Source organism: Quercus robur, chromosome 12, assembly GCF_932294415.1.
Source record: "Quercus robur chromosome 12, dhQueRobu3.1, whole genome shotgun sequence".
Classification (NCBI taxonomy): Eukaryota; Viridiplantae; Streptophyta; class Magnoliopsida; order Fagales; family Fagaceae; genus Quercus; species Quercus robur.
This window is the reverse complement of record NC_065545.1, coordinates 498,961-516,526: the sequence shown is the minus strand read 5'-3', so window position 1 is coordinate 516,526 and position 17,566 is coordinate 498,961. Positions and strand designations below refer to the sequence as shown.

General features: G+C 33.7%; 3 protein-coding genes across 3 annotated transcripts; 1 reads left to right on the top strand and 2 right to left on the bottom strand.

Annotated features, from left to right (window-relative positions):
- Positions 1 to 762: 762 nt before the first annotated feature.
- Positions 763 to 4,521, top strand: LOC126708576 (protein OSB2, chloroplastic-like). Its single transcript, XM_050408363.1, has 5 exons — positions 763 to 1,345; positions 3,312 to 3,450; positions 3,557 to 3,641; positions 3,720 to 3,823; positions 4,056 to 4,521. Exons 1-5 carry the CDS (start codon positions 957 to 959, stop codon positions 4,242 to 4,244), a joined length of 906 nt encoding a protein of 301 aa, XP_050264320.1. The 5' UTR covers positions 763 to 956; the 3' UTR covers positions 4,245 to 4,521.
- Positions 4,522 to 5,027: 506 nt separating this feature from the next.
- Positions 5,028 to 7,073, bottom strand: LOC126708575 (probable carbohydrate esterase At4g34215). Its single transcript, XM_050408362.1, has 2 exons — positions 6,387 to 7,073; positions 5,028 to 5,431 (listed from the first exon to the last, which is right to left on the bottom strand). The coding sequence occupies exons 1-2, from the start codon at positions 6,990 to 6,992 to the stop codon at positions 5,117 to 5,119; spliced, it is 921 nt and encodes a 306-aa protein (XP_050264319.1). The 5' UTR covers positions 6,993 to 7,073; the 3' UTR covers positions 5,028 to 5,116.
- Positions 7,074 to 11,923: 4,850 nt separating this feature from the next.
- On the bottom strand, positions 11,924 to 13,519 carry LOC126709764 (auxin-induced protein 22D-like). The gene is made up of 4 exons (XM_050410106.1): positions 13,135 to 13,519; positions 12,781 to 12,983; positions 12,578 to 12,677; positions 11,924 to 12,325 (listed from the first exon to the last, which is right to left on the bottom strand). The coding sequence occupies exons 1-4, from the start codon at positions 13,356 to 13,358 to the stop codon at positions 12,253 to 12,255; spliced, it is 600 nt and encodes a 199-aa protein (XP_050266063.1). The 5' UTR covers positions 13,359 to 13,519; the 3' UTR covers positions 11,924 to 12,252.
- Positions 13,520 to 17,566: the final 4,047 nt, after the last annotated feature.

The following is a 17,566-nucleotide window of genomic DNA, read 5'->3' as shown; positions in this document are numbered from 1 at the left end:
GTAAATCATCATTTTTTCTCCAACATCAATAAGAATCAATTCTAATATAAAAGAGCATGTGATAAACTGAACACTTTTACACTGTAAAATTTAATATGCACATTTTTGAAATTGAGAGAATACTTGGATTCCTTGACCTAAGAGCATCCACATCAGTATGTGCAAAATTTTTTCCATTTTGCACATCTAAAACCTACTTTTTCTATTTTGCACACATATTTTTACAAAACATCCACATCAGTTTGTCTATTATACACATTTATTCAAATAAAATATTCATTTTTTTAACACTGTGAACAATAACTGTGAGAGGAGAGAGAAAGGAAGAGAGAGTGAGGTGAAGAGAGGAGAGAGAAGAAAAAGAATAAAAAATCATTTACACGGTGAACAGTATCCACATATATATACACGGTTACTGTTCATTTGTAAGACCATTGTGCATATTTAGACATTTTTACAAATATTGATGTGGGGGGTTTTTGAATTAAAATGTGTAAAATTGAGCACTTTTTGTATTTATTTATTTTTGGAGAAATAGCACTTTTTGTATTTTAGAAGACTATTCATAAGTTGGTGGGGTTGCTCTAACATCATATGTTTTTTTTTTTTTTTTTTTTTGATGGTAACATCATATGTTTTTTGGTTGAGAATTAACATGTTCCATTTATTTCTATATATATATATATATTTATATATCTTTCATTAAAAATAAATGTAAATGGCGATGTGTATCAATCGAATTCTTAATTCTTATTGGATGGGGGTAATTGTTAACACCAATGGATAGAGTTGAGCTCACAAAAGAAGCCCGCAGATTTGAGGCGGCTTGCCGCGCAGACAGAGACAAGAAGACTCTCACAGTCAGTGAGAATAGGCAGCAGCCATAGCCCCATTTAGCCTTATAAGAGCAATTGCCACAGCCAACACTCACAAAGATAAGATATTACCAAATCAAAATGGCATTGAACCAAACACTACCAATACCAACAACAACAACAGCCCACTTTCTCTGCAAAACCAAAACCAAAACCCCACTCACAAATCTCCAAATACCCTCTCTATCTCTATCTCTATCCCCATCATCATCATCAATATCATTCAGCAATCGGTGCTTAAAGCCGCTAAGGTTGAAATGCTCGGTGGATTATAATTACAATTACAATCAGACCCAGGTGGAGTACCCTAGGCCCACTGAGATTCCCTGGACCAAGGAGCACAGTAACTCGGTGCACCTCATCGGCATCGTGGGCACCCCTGTCGAAATCAAACACCTGCCCTCTGGCAATGGCAAAGCTCTCGCTTGGACCCGCCTCGCCGTCAAGAAATCCTCCACCCTCACCTCCTGGTAACTTTTTCATCCCTTGTTTTTTCGTTGGGCATTTGTTACTTTTTGATAGTTTTTATGACATTTGGTTTGATAGTGCAACTGGGCTTTAGTGGGAAATAGCATTAAAGTTGGGTGCTTTTGTGTATGCCTGTACATTATCAACTTATTTTGGCTGCTTGGTTTAGAAACCAATTTGTTATTGTATGTTTTGTGACTTATGGTTTGATAATGCAACTGGGTTTTAGTGGGAAATGGCATTAAAGTTGGGTGCTTTTAATTGGGTTTGTGTATGTGTGTGTGTTCATGCATGTACATCAGCAACTTCTTTTGGTTGCTTGGTTTAGAAACCAAGTTTTTATTGTAAATTTTGTGACTTTTTTGATAATACAATTGGGGTTTAGTGTGAATTGGATAATACAATTGTGATTGGTTTAGTTTGAGACATTCTAGCCTCAAAATTTGGATGCTTTTGAATTGGTGTGATTTTTGTTGTGTGTTTTGCTGAAGTTATGGACTCTGAATTGTAGTTGTTATTGGTGTTTTATGGGTTTCTTGACAAGGTGGATTTTTAGTTGACATTCTATGAAAAAATTCAAACTTTATAGTTTGGGACACAAGGAAAGAGAAAGATAAGAGTTTCAATTGAGTATCGAGGGGTTATAAACTAGGTAACTGAATGAAGGTGAAGGGAATGGAAAAAAAGTGGGAAATTTGGATGATAAGGAATGTTTTTTGCTTGGTAAGTGACATAGCACCTGATGTATTTTGTACCCATAACCACAGGGAGAAGATGTGCCATTTGAACTACAGTTTTGTGGTCTCTTCTTCTCTGCATATCCGGGGCTTGTTGGGTGTTTCCTAAGTCTTTTGTGGAGTTATTCTTCAGTTGGAGGAATGGCTCTGTATTGAGTTGAACTCTTTGTTTGTGAGATCTCTCTTTGAGTGGTCGCATTGCACGGGTGTCGCTGATAGGTGTTCACTAGTAGATTTCACAGAATCTCTTTCCCTATATACATAAAAGTCTCTTCATTTTTTCAGTAAAAGGATTTATTTACTATATATAAAAATAATTGCAAGCAAAGAAAAGGGGAAGACAATAGGAGTAAAGGGAGACAGTGAAAGAGATAAATAATTGCAGTCTGTATTTCATATGATATTGTCATCCTATATTTGCAGTTATCTTGTACTGGGGAATTCTAGACAGTTGAAGTTGATAACTGAGTGCTTTGTTAGTGTTATTAAGCACGACAAAGATGGTGAGCATATTTAAGAATTGTGTGATTATTTTGGTTTGATAATGCATATGTAAGAATTGTGGTGAGACAGTGGATCATATTCTTTTACCTTGCAATGTGGCTAGAGAATTGGGCTTGCTATCCTTTGGCCGATGCCTCCTATTGTGATAGAAGTGTTTTCTTGTTGGAAAAAGAGACTTAGCCATCATGAGAGAGGATAGATTTTGGGAGCAATTCCAACCATACCAATGGGTGGACAATTTGGTGGGAGAGGAACAATCGTTCTTTCAGGGATATAGAGCTCAATGGGAACTCTTTTAAAAGTAATTTCTTATGTTTCATTTTGACTAGCTGCACAATTTGAGATGTACACATTTTGATTCTTTTTTGGATTTCATTGTTCTTTTGAATTTGCAATTGTAACTTGATTAGAGGATGCATTATAATCATCCTGTGTATTAATTTTTTTATATCTAATAAATTTTTTATTGCTGATTTCCAAAAAAAAAATCTTCCTGGTTTTAAAGAGAAATATAGACCAGCAAGGCAGCAACTCATGTCAGAAAAGGAGTTTGTTAGGCATCTTTGTCATTTGTGTGTGTGTTTGGCTAGCGTATATACTTCTTTTAAGTTAATATCCTATTCATCTGGTTAAGATGTAGCAAAATTCATCCACACATGTATGCTATATCAGTGGCTCTGTGCTTATAGCATTCATCTTTCTTGAAAATGACATTAATGTTATTCAGGATCAGTTTAACATTCTGGGATGAGCTGGCACATATTGCTTTTCAGCATGTAGAGAAAGGCCAACAGATATACGTCTCTGGCCGGTTGGTCTCAGATACAGTTGAAAGTGAAGATGGAAAACAGCAGACCTACTACAAGGTTATTTATTTATTTAGGTTTTCTTATATACATTAATCAAACTTGATCTCCTGTTTTACAGATAGTTTGTCCCAAGCCAATTATGATTGTTTTAGATCTTTTGCAGGTAGTTGTTCAGCAACTTAATTTTGTTGAAAGGAGCATCTCATCCTTGCCCTTGTATGATCGTGATTCTAATTCCATGATGGCAGGCAAGACACATTCTAAAATTGAGAAGAGTTTTCTTGTGTTTGAGTGTTCCTGATATTTGTTATCTATATTTTTTGCAGGTAAAAAGCTTGGAAATAATGCTGCAAGTGATATGTCCATAGAAGAATTATGGCAAGCCTTCTTTGCTAATCCTGTGGATTGGTGGGATAATAGGAAGAACAAGGTGTGCAATTATGAAACTTAACTGACTTCATTGAAATGTCATGTTAATGTTGTTCCTTCTACCAAATAATAATGATATAGTTCTTTCTACTAAATAATAATAACAGGAAAAAAGAAAAAAAATAGGAACCTGAACTTTTAGTATCATCGAACTAATTTCTTGTTCATGCTTGCTGCAAAAACATATGATGAAGCCTTAAATGTCGGTGTGTTTTTGCTTTCATAAATTACAGAAGAACCCAAAGTATCCAGATTTTAAGCACAAAGATACTGGAGAAGCTCTATGGGTCGAAGGCAGGTACAATCCACCATGGGTGAAGTCCCAACTGGCAATACTGGATACAAGAAGGGGGTCTCTTTTTGATCAGGATGCTAGGTTGGACGCAAATTTAGTGCCCGGTGATAAATTTTTGCCTTTCTAAGCGCTCATTATGTTGAACTTTAAGTAACGGTGCCAATGGGGCAGTTTCTGTGTAGATTTCCCTCATTTTGACTGATTCCCTGGAAGATCTTTGGAGACTTTGTTATAGAGTTTGCAGTCTATAATATGGATGTCACATGATGTGTCAATTATTAGTCACTATATATTCATTTGGCTTCAAGGTTATCTGGAACTTGAGCAACTATTGTTGGGTATATAATAGGAAATTTTGTCTAGAGATCTTAATCATTCTTATAAAGATTATGATTTATTCATCAGTCTAGAATGCTCTATCATATGGTTCTGGCCATTATAACTTGGGCCCAAATCCAGCCAGCCTAAACTTGATGTAACTTTTTGTTTTTTTGCCTAAATTGGTGGATTCTTATTTCCTGGTTTCAGTCCACTAATATTTGTAACAACTTGGAACTTGTGATGTATCTAGGGCCTTGGATATACATATACCATGCATCTGTCACATTTGATTATCTTTAGGACAACACTTTAAGAACATAAAAAATGGTATAGCGGGTCTGATATGATATGTCAATCAAATGCATGCACTTGAAGTTTTGTCATGTTGTTATTGATGTACTAATATGTCAATCATTAGTAAGATCTCAATCGATTGTTTTCAATCATCTTATTTTCATTGCTAGATTTATCACCATAATAATGAAATTGAAAATCCCCATTCAAGTAGATACTTTCACTTGAATAACATCAACACATTTCAAGGGAGAAGAGTCTTTGAGCACAACTGATATTGTAACCACAATAAAAATGTACAATCTTTTTCCCTTCTCATATTTCATAAAGATCTATTTCACAATTTAGTATTTTTTTTCCATATTTGCAAAAGCTATCTGATTGTTAGACAATATTAGTTAGGATCATTCTGATACATAGTAATAATGGAGCTATCAAAATGTTAACAACAAAATTAGAAGAATTCCTAGGTGCACTACTGCCAATAGGACTCACAATAGGACCACTGGGTAGAAATTTAAGGAATGTATCAGCGAACATCTTCCCAAGTTGAACCTGCGCTGCTGTGGTTAGATGCAGGTTATCCGGTTCAAGTGGCAGGTCCTTGGCATCAATGGTTCGCAGGTTCAGTAGGTCAATTCCCATCTGAGCTTCTCTAACAATCTCTATATAAGGTCCTGAACCTGATGCTAGAGCCACCTACCAAAAAACAGCCTACCGACATTATTGAAGAAAGTTGAAAATGCAAGTCTTAACTTATTAATTATTAATATTTCTAGTGACTGTTATTGTCGTGACTTGTTTGAAAATCGAATTAGTATATAATACAAGTGATATTAGTGTTTCGTGCCTATGTAAAAGTAATATTGTTATATTTGGAAATAATAATAAATAAATAAATAAATAAAATTTATTTTAAGGGTTTGTTTGAGATCTGTTTATTTTGCTGAAATTAAAAACTTTTTACTGAAAACACTATATATAAAGGTAAAAGTCAGTTAAAATAGTATAATGAGATCTATAAATAGTACAAAAAAATGCAATAGGCTCATAAATAGTAATAAAAATCAGCTAACTTTTTAATCTGAAAGCCAAACGGCACGTTACTTTTAGTCATTCATTATTTATGAAAAAGATGTACTGCCTGCTTGTAGGTTGTTACCCAAAAGTCTAAACTTCTAGTCTTCCACTAATTGCGCACCATATGCATTTTCTGCACCATCTATTATTTCTCCCATGCTTTAAAATATATAAAGTGGAGTATATTAAAAAAAATTGTTTATGTTACATCAGAGTTAGGCCATCTAGCTTGTAATACAATAACTCAATCCATTACGTAGATTCTTAGAAACCACAATAGACCGTTTTACATAATTATCAATTATTTCTCAGTAAACCAAGCCTCGTTAGCAGATCGTACAAAACTAGGTTCAGTTTCTCTGAAATTGTCAATGTACGAGGTTTGGTAGTAATTCTATGCATAAAATGATTTATAAAATAACTAATGTACTAAACTAGAAGAAACCCCAACCAATTGGACGAAAATAAGAATAAAGTTTGGAACAAAAAAGATAGAAACTTGATCAAAAGAGAAGAAACAGTGTACATGTATATTGAAAACTAATACTAAATCTAAGTGAAATCGTGTACATACCTGGATTATAGGGAGCATAGGAGACTGCAAATCATCTCGGACGTCCAAGAAAAACTTCTTCAATTTTGCTCTATAGGATTTGGCATCTTCTTGACTCTCTGTATCACTTTCTCCTTGATACCATAGAAGCGCCTGGATTGTCCCACCATTTTGCACAGAAGCTTGAGCCCTCTTCATCATCTGTTTGTAAAGGAAAGTCCCTTTTTCCCACAGACTTATCTTAGTCCCTCCTACGGCACAAGGGACCAGACCAATGATCCCAAAATTGGGATCTTTACCCAACACATAGTTGGCAAAAGCCATGCCTGGTCCAACCCCATTAATCTTGTTAAAATCAATATCCGAATCGAGAGACTCATGGGCTAAAACCCACGTCAGGTTTGCACTGAGTTTGAGAATGGAGGGGTTAGGAGAGCACTGGGGTGGGACAATGCCATCCCATGTGACTATGCCGGTAATGGTGTTGTTAACCACGCCTCCACGTCCGGCCATGTTGCTTTGTCCTGCTAAGATGAATATGTTTTTGCTTTGTTGTTGGAGTTGTTGGGGTCTCACTGACCAGGCTTGAGTCACAATGAGGAGTAAGAAGAAAAAAGGAAGAACCATCCCTTTGCTCTCTCACTTTGCGGCTCAATGTGGCAAACAATATGAGGGTCCCCTCTGAAAGTAAAGATGCTTGCTTCTTAGTTCTTATTATGGGTCTGTTGAATAAGAATTTGGGTGCAATACAGAGTGTGAATCAATTACTTTTCAGTCTTTTCACTATATATTTTTTACTTGTAAAGAAATGCCACGTCAGTATATAAGGAATAAATATTAGTATCAATGAACAATAAATAAAAAGGGAAAGAAAAGAATATTCAATAATCGGTAACGTTTCTTGTTTGTTGAATAAGAAACTTTAAGCGGCAGGCTTCCACCACGAGCGAGAATTAGTTGAGGTGCGTGTAAATTGGCCCGTGAGAAACCAAAAAAAGAAAAAGGAAAAAGAATTAAGAGATCTAGGCTAGCATATGAGCTATAATGTTGAAGCAATTTTGTCTAACTTGGGTGGACTGTGGATAGGGCTATATATAATATAGAGACTGTTGAAGCAATTTTCTCTGTATGCATGTACACAACATTAGGCCTTCCACCTCCCTTTTTATAGAGACTGTTCTTTGTATCTTTTTATAGAGACTCTGTTCTTTGCATCATTTACTATGTATATGCTGATTTCTATGCATCAGAACGTAGTCTTCAATCCATTCAAAGTATACTTTACTTCAATTTAAAATTTCAAAGTCTTCAAGCATTGAGTAGGTTTTTTGAGAAAGTTGTTCAATTAGACCATAAAGCTTAGCCTTCCTAAAGGCAGAGAAAAAAGCTTGGCCTTCAAAAGGGCGTTGACCCAACATGCATATTAGTTGGTCATTTATTTATTTGCTCAATCCTTTTTTTTTTTTTTTTGCATCCGTAATTAATTCTGGACTTTGTTAGCATGCATATTGCTCATAAGTGTTATCCAAAAAAAAAAAAAATCTCATAAGGAGAACTAATATAACAAATAACGAATTGGATCCTATATAGAAAATATGAATCTGTAAATACATTTTCCTAAATAAAAAAAAAAAAAAAAAAAAAACCGTAAATACAGGTAGGTAACTTGTCTATGCATTTTTGGGGTGGCCCTCCAAGTTGCTTGCCATAGTGTTAAATAATTCATTAGATCCGTATATATCGCATGCAATTACTCTATTTTTTAAAGTTATATTACCTTTTCTGCTTTTCTTGGTCATTGGTCATGTAACTTTTTCTTGGTCATTGGTCATCTTATATAATAGAAATTTGTTTTCTCTTTTTTCAATCGTGGTAATCTCGGTAGGTTTTGTGATAAAGACAGTTCAATTTGACGATAACACTTAGCCATCCAAGAGGGTGTCGAGGTATTGACTAAACATGCCCTCGGTCCTTCGTTTATTCATTTGCTGAATCTTTTTTATAATTGCATTCATAATAGGATTTTAATTTATTGTACATCTTAAGTAGGGGGATTCAAACTCTATACATCTCCTTTAAAAACATTAAAAAAAAAATTGTCCATTGACCTAAAGACCAATGGTGTAATAGGATTAAGACAAAATACACTATTAGTCTCTCAAATTTACATATTGAACACTTTTAGTCACTATTGATCATTTTGTCTAGTTCCACCAAGAATTTTGGTCTTTCAATGCATGCACAGTGCGCATCAGGAAAACTAATAATTGTTTATTCTTTATCAAAAAAAGAAAAGAAAGGGAAACTAATAATATATTATTTTTCATTAAAAAAAATCATGAATTGATCTCGTATAGAATATTTGAATATGTAATTAGCTTGTCTATGCATTTTTGGACTGGCCCTCTAAGTTGTTTGCCTTGGTATTAATGATATATATATAAATTTCGCTAATAGAAATAGTTTCTTTTATAAAATTTATAAAATTAATCATATAATTTTAATTAAAATAAATAACTAATGCACAACTATAACTAATCAATATATGCATTTACTCTATTGAGATGAAATTCTAAATAAAGAGAATCTCAAAGAATGCTTCACATGGTAGAATTTCCTGCTCTCCCACATTGATTTAAAGGTTTTGTATACGTCGTATGTTGGTTTGGATAAGCTACATTTTTTTTGGTAGCTCATTTACTTAAAATGAGATTCAAAAAACAATTTGCTTTAAGCAAATAAACAAATAAGTTAACTTATTTCTAATTCACAAGCAAAGAAGTTAATTTATCCAAACTCAGGATTATAAAAATAAACAAATAAATAGAAACTAGTACATTTTTGTGGGTTTTGAAATGAAAACTTGAAAGCCCTTAGATTTGACTCAACAAATTAATACTACATGTGAGAATTGAGAACGAATAGTCATTATTTGTATAATTTAATAATTATATTAAGAAAAAGGAGATTTGAATTCTAGATGTTTTTATTGGAGAAATCAAGAGATGCCAATTGAGGAAAGCTTTTGATAAACTCTTTAACAATTTATATCAAATTATAAAAGAGATTGTCTCTATATACACACATATGAGTGGTATATAAGTAAAATAGAGTTTGCTACAAGTAAGTACAATAGGCTTTACGTCCTTTGGCCTTTTATTCCAACAATACAAATGACATTCTCTTAATGGATTAAAGACAATTTGATATGAACTGATGTGATCCCTAAGTGTACCAAATAATTTCTTGTAGTTTCGTATAGGTATGGTTCATATGTATAGTGTTGGATTTGACGAAAAAGTGTACAAAAAAACAGATCCTTGAAAAACTTTTTTGATTATTTATAACAAAAGAAGAGAAAAAATATTGTATTGTTGCGTACCAAGCTCAGAAGTATAAGAAGAATAATCCTAAATACAATCCTAGTCACATGTAGTAAAGGTAGGAATCCTGGTATACTATAATTTGAAACAATATATGCTTCTCAAATAAGAAAAACAATGAAAAATTGAAACAATATAATGTAGTGGGCTTTTCGACCATGGACCCAATAACGTAAAATGGTGGGGTTGGACAAGCTCCAATAGCACTTGAAAAGAAGTGAAAAAGTTGGGGTTTATTCTGAATGCATATGCTTTATAATGGGACCATTTGCTACTTCAATCAGGGTTTCGTGAGGAAGCCTTGAAGGTTTAGGAAGAAATGATCTCGGAAGGGATTAAGCCCTGCCCAAAAACTTTGAAGTTTTTTGGGAAGAGAAGAGATGTGGGTTATGTGTAATCTACAGGCCCAGTTTGAGTTATTGAAATTCAAGTCAAGTCAGTGGCTTCTATTGATAATTCTTCATCTGGTAGTGGATGATTACTGAAGACTTTTGTCCCGTTAAGCACAGTTTCTTTGGAAGTGGAAGGAAGAAATTGTGTTCAGTAAGTTTAGGGACACAACAAATTTTGTAACTTTTTTCATGATTGTTGTACATTCAAGTTAGATTTTTGAGATTATTTTGAAAAAGATCTCTAAAACCTTAACAATACATTTAAACATCATCTTTGTTAAAAATGATGTTTTTGTGTTTGTAAGAAAATGAAGAACATGAGAGTAAAATTGTAAGAGAAATATACACAAGTTTTTTTAACGTGGAAACTCTCTATGTTGGGAGAGGGAGAAAACCACGAGTACAAGCTAATCGAATGTTCCACTAATTTCTAAAAATGGTTACATTGGAGAAAGAGAAAAGGAAATGGGCATGTATCACTTTTCCAATAGGTAAAGTGTCGCCTTTCCATTGGAGAAGGATAATGTAGAGTCTTGATAAAATTGGACCACATGCATATGGTGCTTCTTTGACAAGTGTGCTTATGCTTATACTATACGCAATAATGCTTCTTCAACAAGCTGCCCTCTACTTGTAGTATTCCCAAAACTTGTAGTATGTAGCTGTGATTTGTTATTGTAGCTGTAATGGTCCTTGACTAATCTTGCTATTACTTTTACCTACTATATATCTTGGACATGTCACAACTAATGGCTACATGCTTTCTCTCTTACACATCTTTTTATCTTTCTTTTCTTATTATTTTGCTACGCCTTGGACATGTGGGGATGGCGGATTGGCTCATTATGAAGCAAATCCAATATGCCCCACTTTTGGGCTTGGTGATCATACAATTGTTGAGGTGATAGATTGTGATTACTGTATAATAAAAATGACGTCTGTGGTGATTTTATGTGAAAATGATGTTGCTTTGATCACTATTTGTGACCTCATATACTGTGAAACAAATTGTGAAATTTGTGTCGACAAGAAATTAATCTAGTTCACGGGAGAGTTTCAGCCTTTCAGGTACTATCTATCTTGCTCTTCTTGAGTTTGTTATTGCCTTTCTTTGTTGGAGTGTTTTGGTATAGATTTGTTTAGGATATTGGTAGTGCATAGTTAAATATGTAATTAGCTAGTCTGTTGCGTGGTGGTTCTTTCCTCTTATGATTGTAAGTCTACTGATTGTATTTGACCATATATATGTATTCGGTGCATAACTCAAAATTACCTACATAAAACAGAAATTATAAAATAAAATAAAAAATCAGTTCTCAGGCTGCAGGTATCGATGATAGGAAGTGACTCATTTGATAATCCCATATTTAACATTTGTGTCAAATTATTCAGATCTGAGGACCGTCAAGCTTATTTCGCTTATAACAACCAAACAGGATTTGTGAATTTCAAAAAAAAAAAAAAAAAAAACTTCCCAATGTTAAAAACACAAAACAAAACTTCTTACCAATTATGCTTCTAATTGTCCTTACAGAGAGCTTAGTTTATCAAATCTTTGTTGAATTTTGCTAAATTATTACACAAATGATCATCCAAATTTCATAATTCAAGAAGGATGATGATAGTTGGACATATATAATTACTGTCATTTGCTTGATCTGATGCCAACAATTTATGTTGAAGGTATGAGGCTAGCATCTTTTCCACATTACATATATGGTAAGAATATTAATAAACAATAACATGTAATTTGTTTCTAAATTTTAGTTTTCACTAGTACACATAAAACAGAAAATTTATGTATTTTAGCCTTTCTATAATCATATTGATACATAACCATATTGTGGGACAAAATGAACTAATGAAGCATTTAATCCTCTGTACAGTTGGAGCTCAATTGCTGTATTTTCTTTTTCCTAGCTTTGCTTTTATGAAAGTACTGTTTTGGAAAACTACTAAAAGACTAAAACCGCTGAGGCTGATCCCAGCACTGAATAAGTCTGACCAATTTTGTGTCTTTCTGTCAGATACCAAACTTCTTGGAGATCCCTAGCCAATCAATTTCACTTCCAAGAGACCTTCCTCTTTTTGGGTGGTTTTCTTTTGTGGGTTTCATAAAGAACCCAAGCCTCTAGCTTCTGACCCCTTCATGATTCTCAGTCTCTTGCAGGTGGAAATGAACATACTGCAGTAAAAAGAGAGAGCTTTGTGATCAGTTTGGAGAAGGATATAAAGGTCAAACTCTTTACAACTCAAAGGTCAATAAGCCTAAAGACAAAAAAAATTTCATGTTTGTTGAGATGTCATGTTGAAATTGGTCCTAATAAGTAGTTGACCCATTTTAAAGAGATATTGCTCCAATCATATTTTGCCACAAGATTAGATGTGAAAATTTTTGTGTCCTGGCATTACTCAAGGGCTAATAGAGAGAACTTACTCCCATGGAACATCTCCAACCAGCATCCAATCGCCATCTTTATCTTCATAAGTAGGAGCAAATTCAGATCCATTGTAGCCTTCCCTTTCTGAATACTCACCTGAAAAATTTAGATCCAAAACACAGTCAGAATTTATAACATGAAATAGTAATACTGCAAAAAGCATCATCCTTGTGGTACAAGAATGTAAATAAATTCTTACCTATTGTGAGCTTGAACATGTTTTCCAAGGCCTTGAGGAGCTCTGGATAGCTCTTGTAGACCTTGAGATCAACCTTCCTTAGATAAGGAGCTCCATCCATGCTTACTTTCACATACATCCCAGCACCATCAGCCTCAGTTTTCTTTTGTTGGAAGCTATTTCTCCTGTAAGATCTAATTGGTGGCCACCCCACTACTTGTGCCCTGCAATCATTAATCAACACATATCAAGTTAGCACATTGAAGTAAATTTACACAAAAACTAACTTATACTATTTGTATGATCAAAACTAACATTTATTTATTTTTGCATACTGTTCTGTAATGAATTTATTTCAGTTTCATGATTACTTACTTGGCTGGAGGGGCACTATCTCGGTCACTATTTCTAGCATCAGATACGTTTGAATTGCTCAAAGAACTTGACTCCTCGGCCACCTCAGGTGAAGCTCTCTTATTACTAGTCCTTGCACTAGGAGATGATTGTTTCTCATGCTCATCACTCCCGGGCAACCCTAATCTTAGCTCAGTTGCCTCAAGATTAAGATCATTACCCCCATAACTCACTGACCTTTCCATTTTTGCTACAAAAAATTATGGTACCACCTTGACTAGCTTGGTCTATAAGAGATTGAACGAGAGAAATGATGGTGAATATTCCAATGAGTTGTTGTATTTTCCAAATAAAGTTGAACCAATTGAGAAACCTTGGGTTGATGAAGAAAGATTGGGTTAGCATAACAATTATATAGAGGGTCATTATTAGTGAGGGACAACATCTAGGTGACTTATTCTTTTGGTGCATGAACTTTCCCACATGAGAAAAGATAGCATGACTTTGCCATCTCACACAAGCTGAACCAATGACCAATGAGAGGAGGACACGTAGTAGAAGGCGTTGAGACAAGGAGTGGAGAGAGATTGGGGCAAGTTTAGAACAGGTAGAGATATGGTTGTTGGTGACATGAGGAGCAGCATGGAGTTTGATGCTCAATGAGAAGGGGACATGGAGGGGACAAGCACAGCCGATGGTATTGAAGACCGTGGACCAGGATTGGACGGCTGAGATTGGGGTTTCAAGATGGGGTTTGAGGAGTGAATCCAGGAGCGTTGGATCACGAGGATGGAAAGGGACAGACCTTGCATGTGACACAAGGGGGTCCCCACGTGGATGTGGTTGATTGGTAAGGCATGGCCATGTGGGTTTAGATTAGTAGGACCTTTGTGTTAATTCATTGGCCTGTGGGTGCATGACATGTGGGATTCATGTTTCATGGTGACCCCATCATCCTAAGAAAAAAAATATCATCTATTTTTCTCTTAGTGATACAATATATATATATATATATATATGTGTGTGTGTGTCTTATTGCTATTTTATATTTTAATATTAAAAAAAAAAAGATAAAGCAACATATTACAAAATGCGATTAATTTGAATATAAAATGAAATATAAATAATGGACGAGAGATTTTTATTTATGTATCCCATTTATAAATAATCTCTCATAATATATGGGCCTCACACAATGTGAGATCCACATATTATAAGAGAAAAATTCATATGCCAAATTTATAAAATAATTATTAAATCACCTTAGTCATCATTTCTCTCTACATCTTAAAATTTTCTTAATAATAAGTATATATTAATATATTTTTTTTAGGGTTCAATTGGAAACTTAACCATAAGTGTCATATACTCATATTTGGGTAGTTGACTATAATTAATAACTAATTAAGATATTATATTTGAAAGGAAAAGATAAAGTATCCAAAAGATTGTAAGTGGATTTCATCATCAACATGTGGGCACTTTAGAAAGCACATGAATCTGTGAGCGAATATTTGGTAAAGCCAAACCGAATTAAAAAGTGCTTCTAGTGAAAATATTATCGTTTATCCAAAAAAAAAAGAAGAAAGAAAGAGTATTTGGAGTGGATAATTAATTTTAACAATATTAATGTATCTTTGAACTTTGAAGGCATCTCATAAAATTGGAATGGAATACTAAGTGGATAAATAAGTGCTTGGATTGAATTATTTCAAACTTTTTCCTTTATGTTCTCTACATAGTAAGCGTTAGGATTGGCTTGTTTTCGTTAGAAAAAAAGTATAAATTGTAATTAAAAAAAGTGAAGCTTCAAAAGATATACATAAACAAATAAGTTATTTTATTTTATTTTTATTTTATAACTAATTCAAGAAACACTAAATTACTTACAAGAGTTGGAAATTTTATTGAGGAAAGTCACACAACTGGCTCCCTAGGAAAGGTCTGATTATATATTGAAAAGCTTTTATCCTTGTCTAGGTAGTACCATTAAGCAGGCATGTCTATCAAATTTCACCAACTTGTAGGGACATAGACATAAGTTTCATAATAGGACTAGTAGCTAGTAAGCCTATGCGATGTACAATTTAATTGAAATTTACATGTAATTTTTTTAAAAAAAAAATCATAAATATAATAGAAATTGAACAATAACATAGTTAATCAGAAATGAAAGAAAAAACTCCTTAAGTTATATGATAGAAACCTATAAACTCTCAAACATACTGTAAGGTTTCAAAACTATTCTTCTAAGGTTTTTTTTTTTTTTTTTTGGAAAACTATTCTTCTAATTTAACTAGTAAGAGGGATCCTAGCTTTTTAAATAAAGTAAATTCAAACCTAAGAAATTTATCAATATTGTATGCATCGAATTTTTAAAAAGGATTATATTTTAAAATATTCCAAAATGAAATAGAGAATCAATAATATGGGTCAGATGGAATAAATAAGAGTGTAAGTCTTGATTTATGCTTTTAGGGGCGTAATGTGTTTAGAAAGACATCAATTTCTTTTTCCTTTCCTTAAGAGGTGGTTGGGCCACATTAATATTTATGGCTAGCTAGCATACATCAAAAGCTCCATCACCAACAATTTTGTTGCAAAACATATGAGGATTTGTTCATTCTTTTAGTATGTAATCCATGGTGGGTGCAAATAAATGAAGAATGAAGAGAATTGGTTAACGTAATTAATTGTGGTCCAAGAGTGTACATTAAGGCTGAATGGGTTTGTGTGTTAACAATGCAAATTTAAAAAAAGCTTTGGTACAAATTTGTGGTAGGGAAATTTGATTGTAACTTCCGAGAGTTTCATCCACAAATCGTGTATTTGGCTGTGACATCTATTAATCAATGAGATTCAAAGTTGGCATGGGCAGTTGTGATGTATTTATCAAACCTTGTGCAATGGCAGGCTGTGCATCTCTGTTAGAATGCACTGATTGTTACTGATCAACACAGAAAACCTGTATATCGCCTTTAATGTGGAAAGATAATAGTTGTTGTAATAAAAATATCATTAATTTTCTTTGTAATCTGCAGTTGTAACTTGTAAGTCCTAGGTTAAATGGGTCATAGCAGTAGTTCTAATTATGGTAAAACATGCATCTTGCACTTAATTATCACATTAAAAGTTATCATGTCTCTCAAAAATGATCACATATAATTATCTTCATAATCGTGTAGAATGTATATGTTGTAAGATGAAGGAAGCATATATGACATACCTTCTTCTGATGTCAACTTGTTGGAGTGATCTTAACATATATACCTCTAGATCTCTAGCATTGCCAATGCTAATTGGGTTAAAATGTTTGTTTTTGTCAAACTGAACAAATGAAATATTGATGAATACGGAATTGAAATTAACCAAACACGCACGTACGTTCTCAAATGAAAAAATTATTACTAGAAACTAGATGCTTGTCGCATGGGGGGCAACTGTTTTCATGGATAGGATTGATTTTGCCAAGTACTTATGTTGGATGGGACTGGTTGTAATTACTACTCTGAAAATTCAAAATTAGGTCTATTGCAAGGGTTAGGATTTGAACCCATTCTAGCATGATAAGCCCAAGACGTAATTATCCAGAGAATTCTAAACAAGTCTGAGTTTGTTTAGGAGCGCAGAACCTGAATGTGATTATTATATCATGAGTTCATAACCCTACTTTTTCTCTTTGCTTTCTACAATTATAACTTTAAAAGCATTATTAGAAGCCATATACATATTAATATGCCCATCAAGGTTTGTAAGATTTGCAAATGATATTTATATATTTGCTATAGCTAGATTAATTGGTTCCAATCAACAAAAATATTAATGCGTTAAAAATAAAAAGAAAGGGAAATCAACAATTTGCCAGTCCAACTTTTAGGCGGGTTTTCTTAACAGACCCTTTCGATAATGGGGCACTGGTTTTGCCGTTGCCGGTGTACCTATAGACTCAAATTAAACAACTATTGTCTGTTTTATGAATCCCAAAACATATCCACAAACCAAATACTACACAACAAAAAACAACTCATATATAGGTGATATGCATGCAAAAAGAAAGAGGAACAATGGACAAATTTAAGTGTCACCATTCTTGTAATTAAACCACGTACACAGACGGCATTCTTTTATGAACCCAGCTCACTTATCTTGTATGGACCACAAGCACAAATGGTCCAGCACTTTTTTTTCCCAACAAGATTGAATTAAAGAATTAATTAATGGTCTTAATTGTCTGTACGTGTATGCCAGTTTCATTTATATGCAACCCTTCCTTACCCCACTCCATGGGATCCCTTCTTGTTCCAAATAGCTTTTGCATTACCTGAAGGAACACCACATTTATTTTGGAAACAAATATGAATAACGACAAGCTGGATTTCAAATTTTTTACATATATTCTCCGTTAAATAAACGATCAAGGGATTTTTGCTTCCTTTTTTTTCCAACAAATAAA

Bases quoted from the DNA above. Each gene is read 5' to 3' on its own strand.
- LOC126708576 (XM_050408363.1), top strand. From the start codon at position 957: ATGGCATTGAACCAAACACTACCAATACCAACAACAACAACAGCCCAC. The intron at 1,346-3,311 runs GTAACTTTTTCA...AATGTTATTCAG, and splicing joins TCCTCCACCCTCACCTCCTG to GATCAGTTTAACATTCTGGG. The intron at 3,451-3,556 runs GTTATTTATTTA...GATCTTTTGCAG, and splicing joins AACAGCAGACCTACTACAAG to GTAGTTGTTCAGCAACTTAA.
- LOC126708575 (XM_050408362.1), bottom strand. From the start codon at position 6,992: ATGGTTCTTCCTTTTTTCTTCTTACTCCTCATTGTGACTCAAGCCTGG. The intron at 5,432-6,386 runs GTATGTACACGA...GTTTTTTGGTAG, and splicing joins CTATGCTCCCTATAATCCAG to GTGGCTCTAGCATCAGGTTC.
- LOC126709764 (XM_050410106.1), bottom strand. From the start codon at position 13,358: ATGGAAAGGTCAGTGAGTTATGGGGGTAATGATCTTAATCTTGAGGCA. The intron at 12,678-12,780 runs GTAAGAATTTAT...TAAATTTTTCAG, and splicing joins CATGTTCAAGCTCACAATAG to GTGAGTATTCAGAAAGGGAA. The intron at 12,326-12,577 runs GTAAGTTCTCTC...TTTTTACTGCAG, and splicing joins GTTGGAGATGTTCCATGGGA to TATGTTCATTTCCACCTGCA.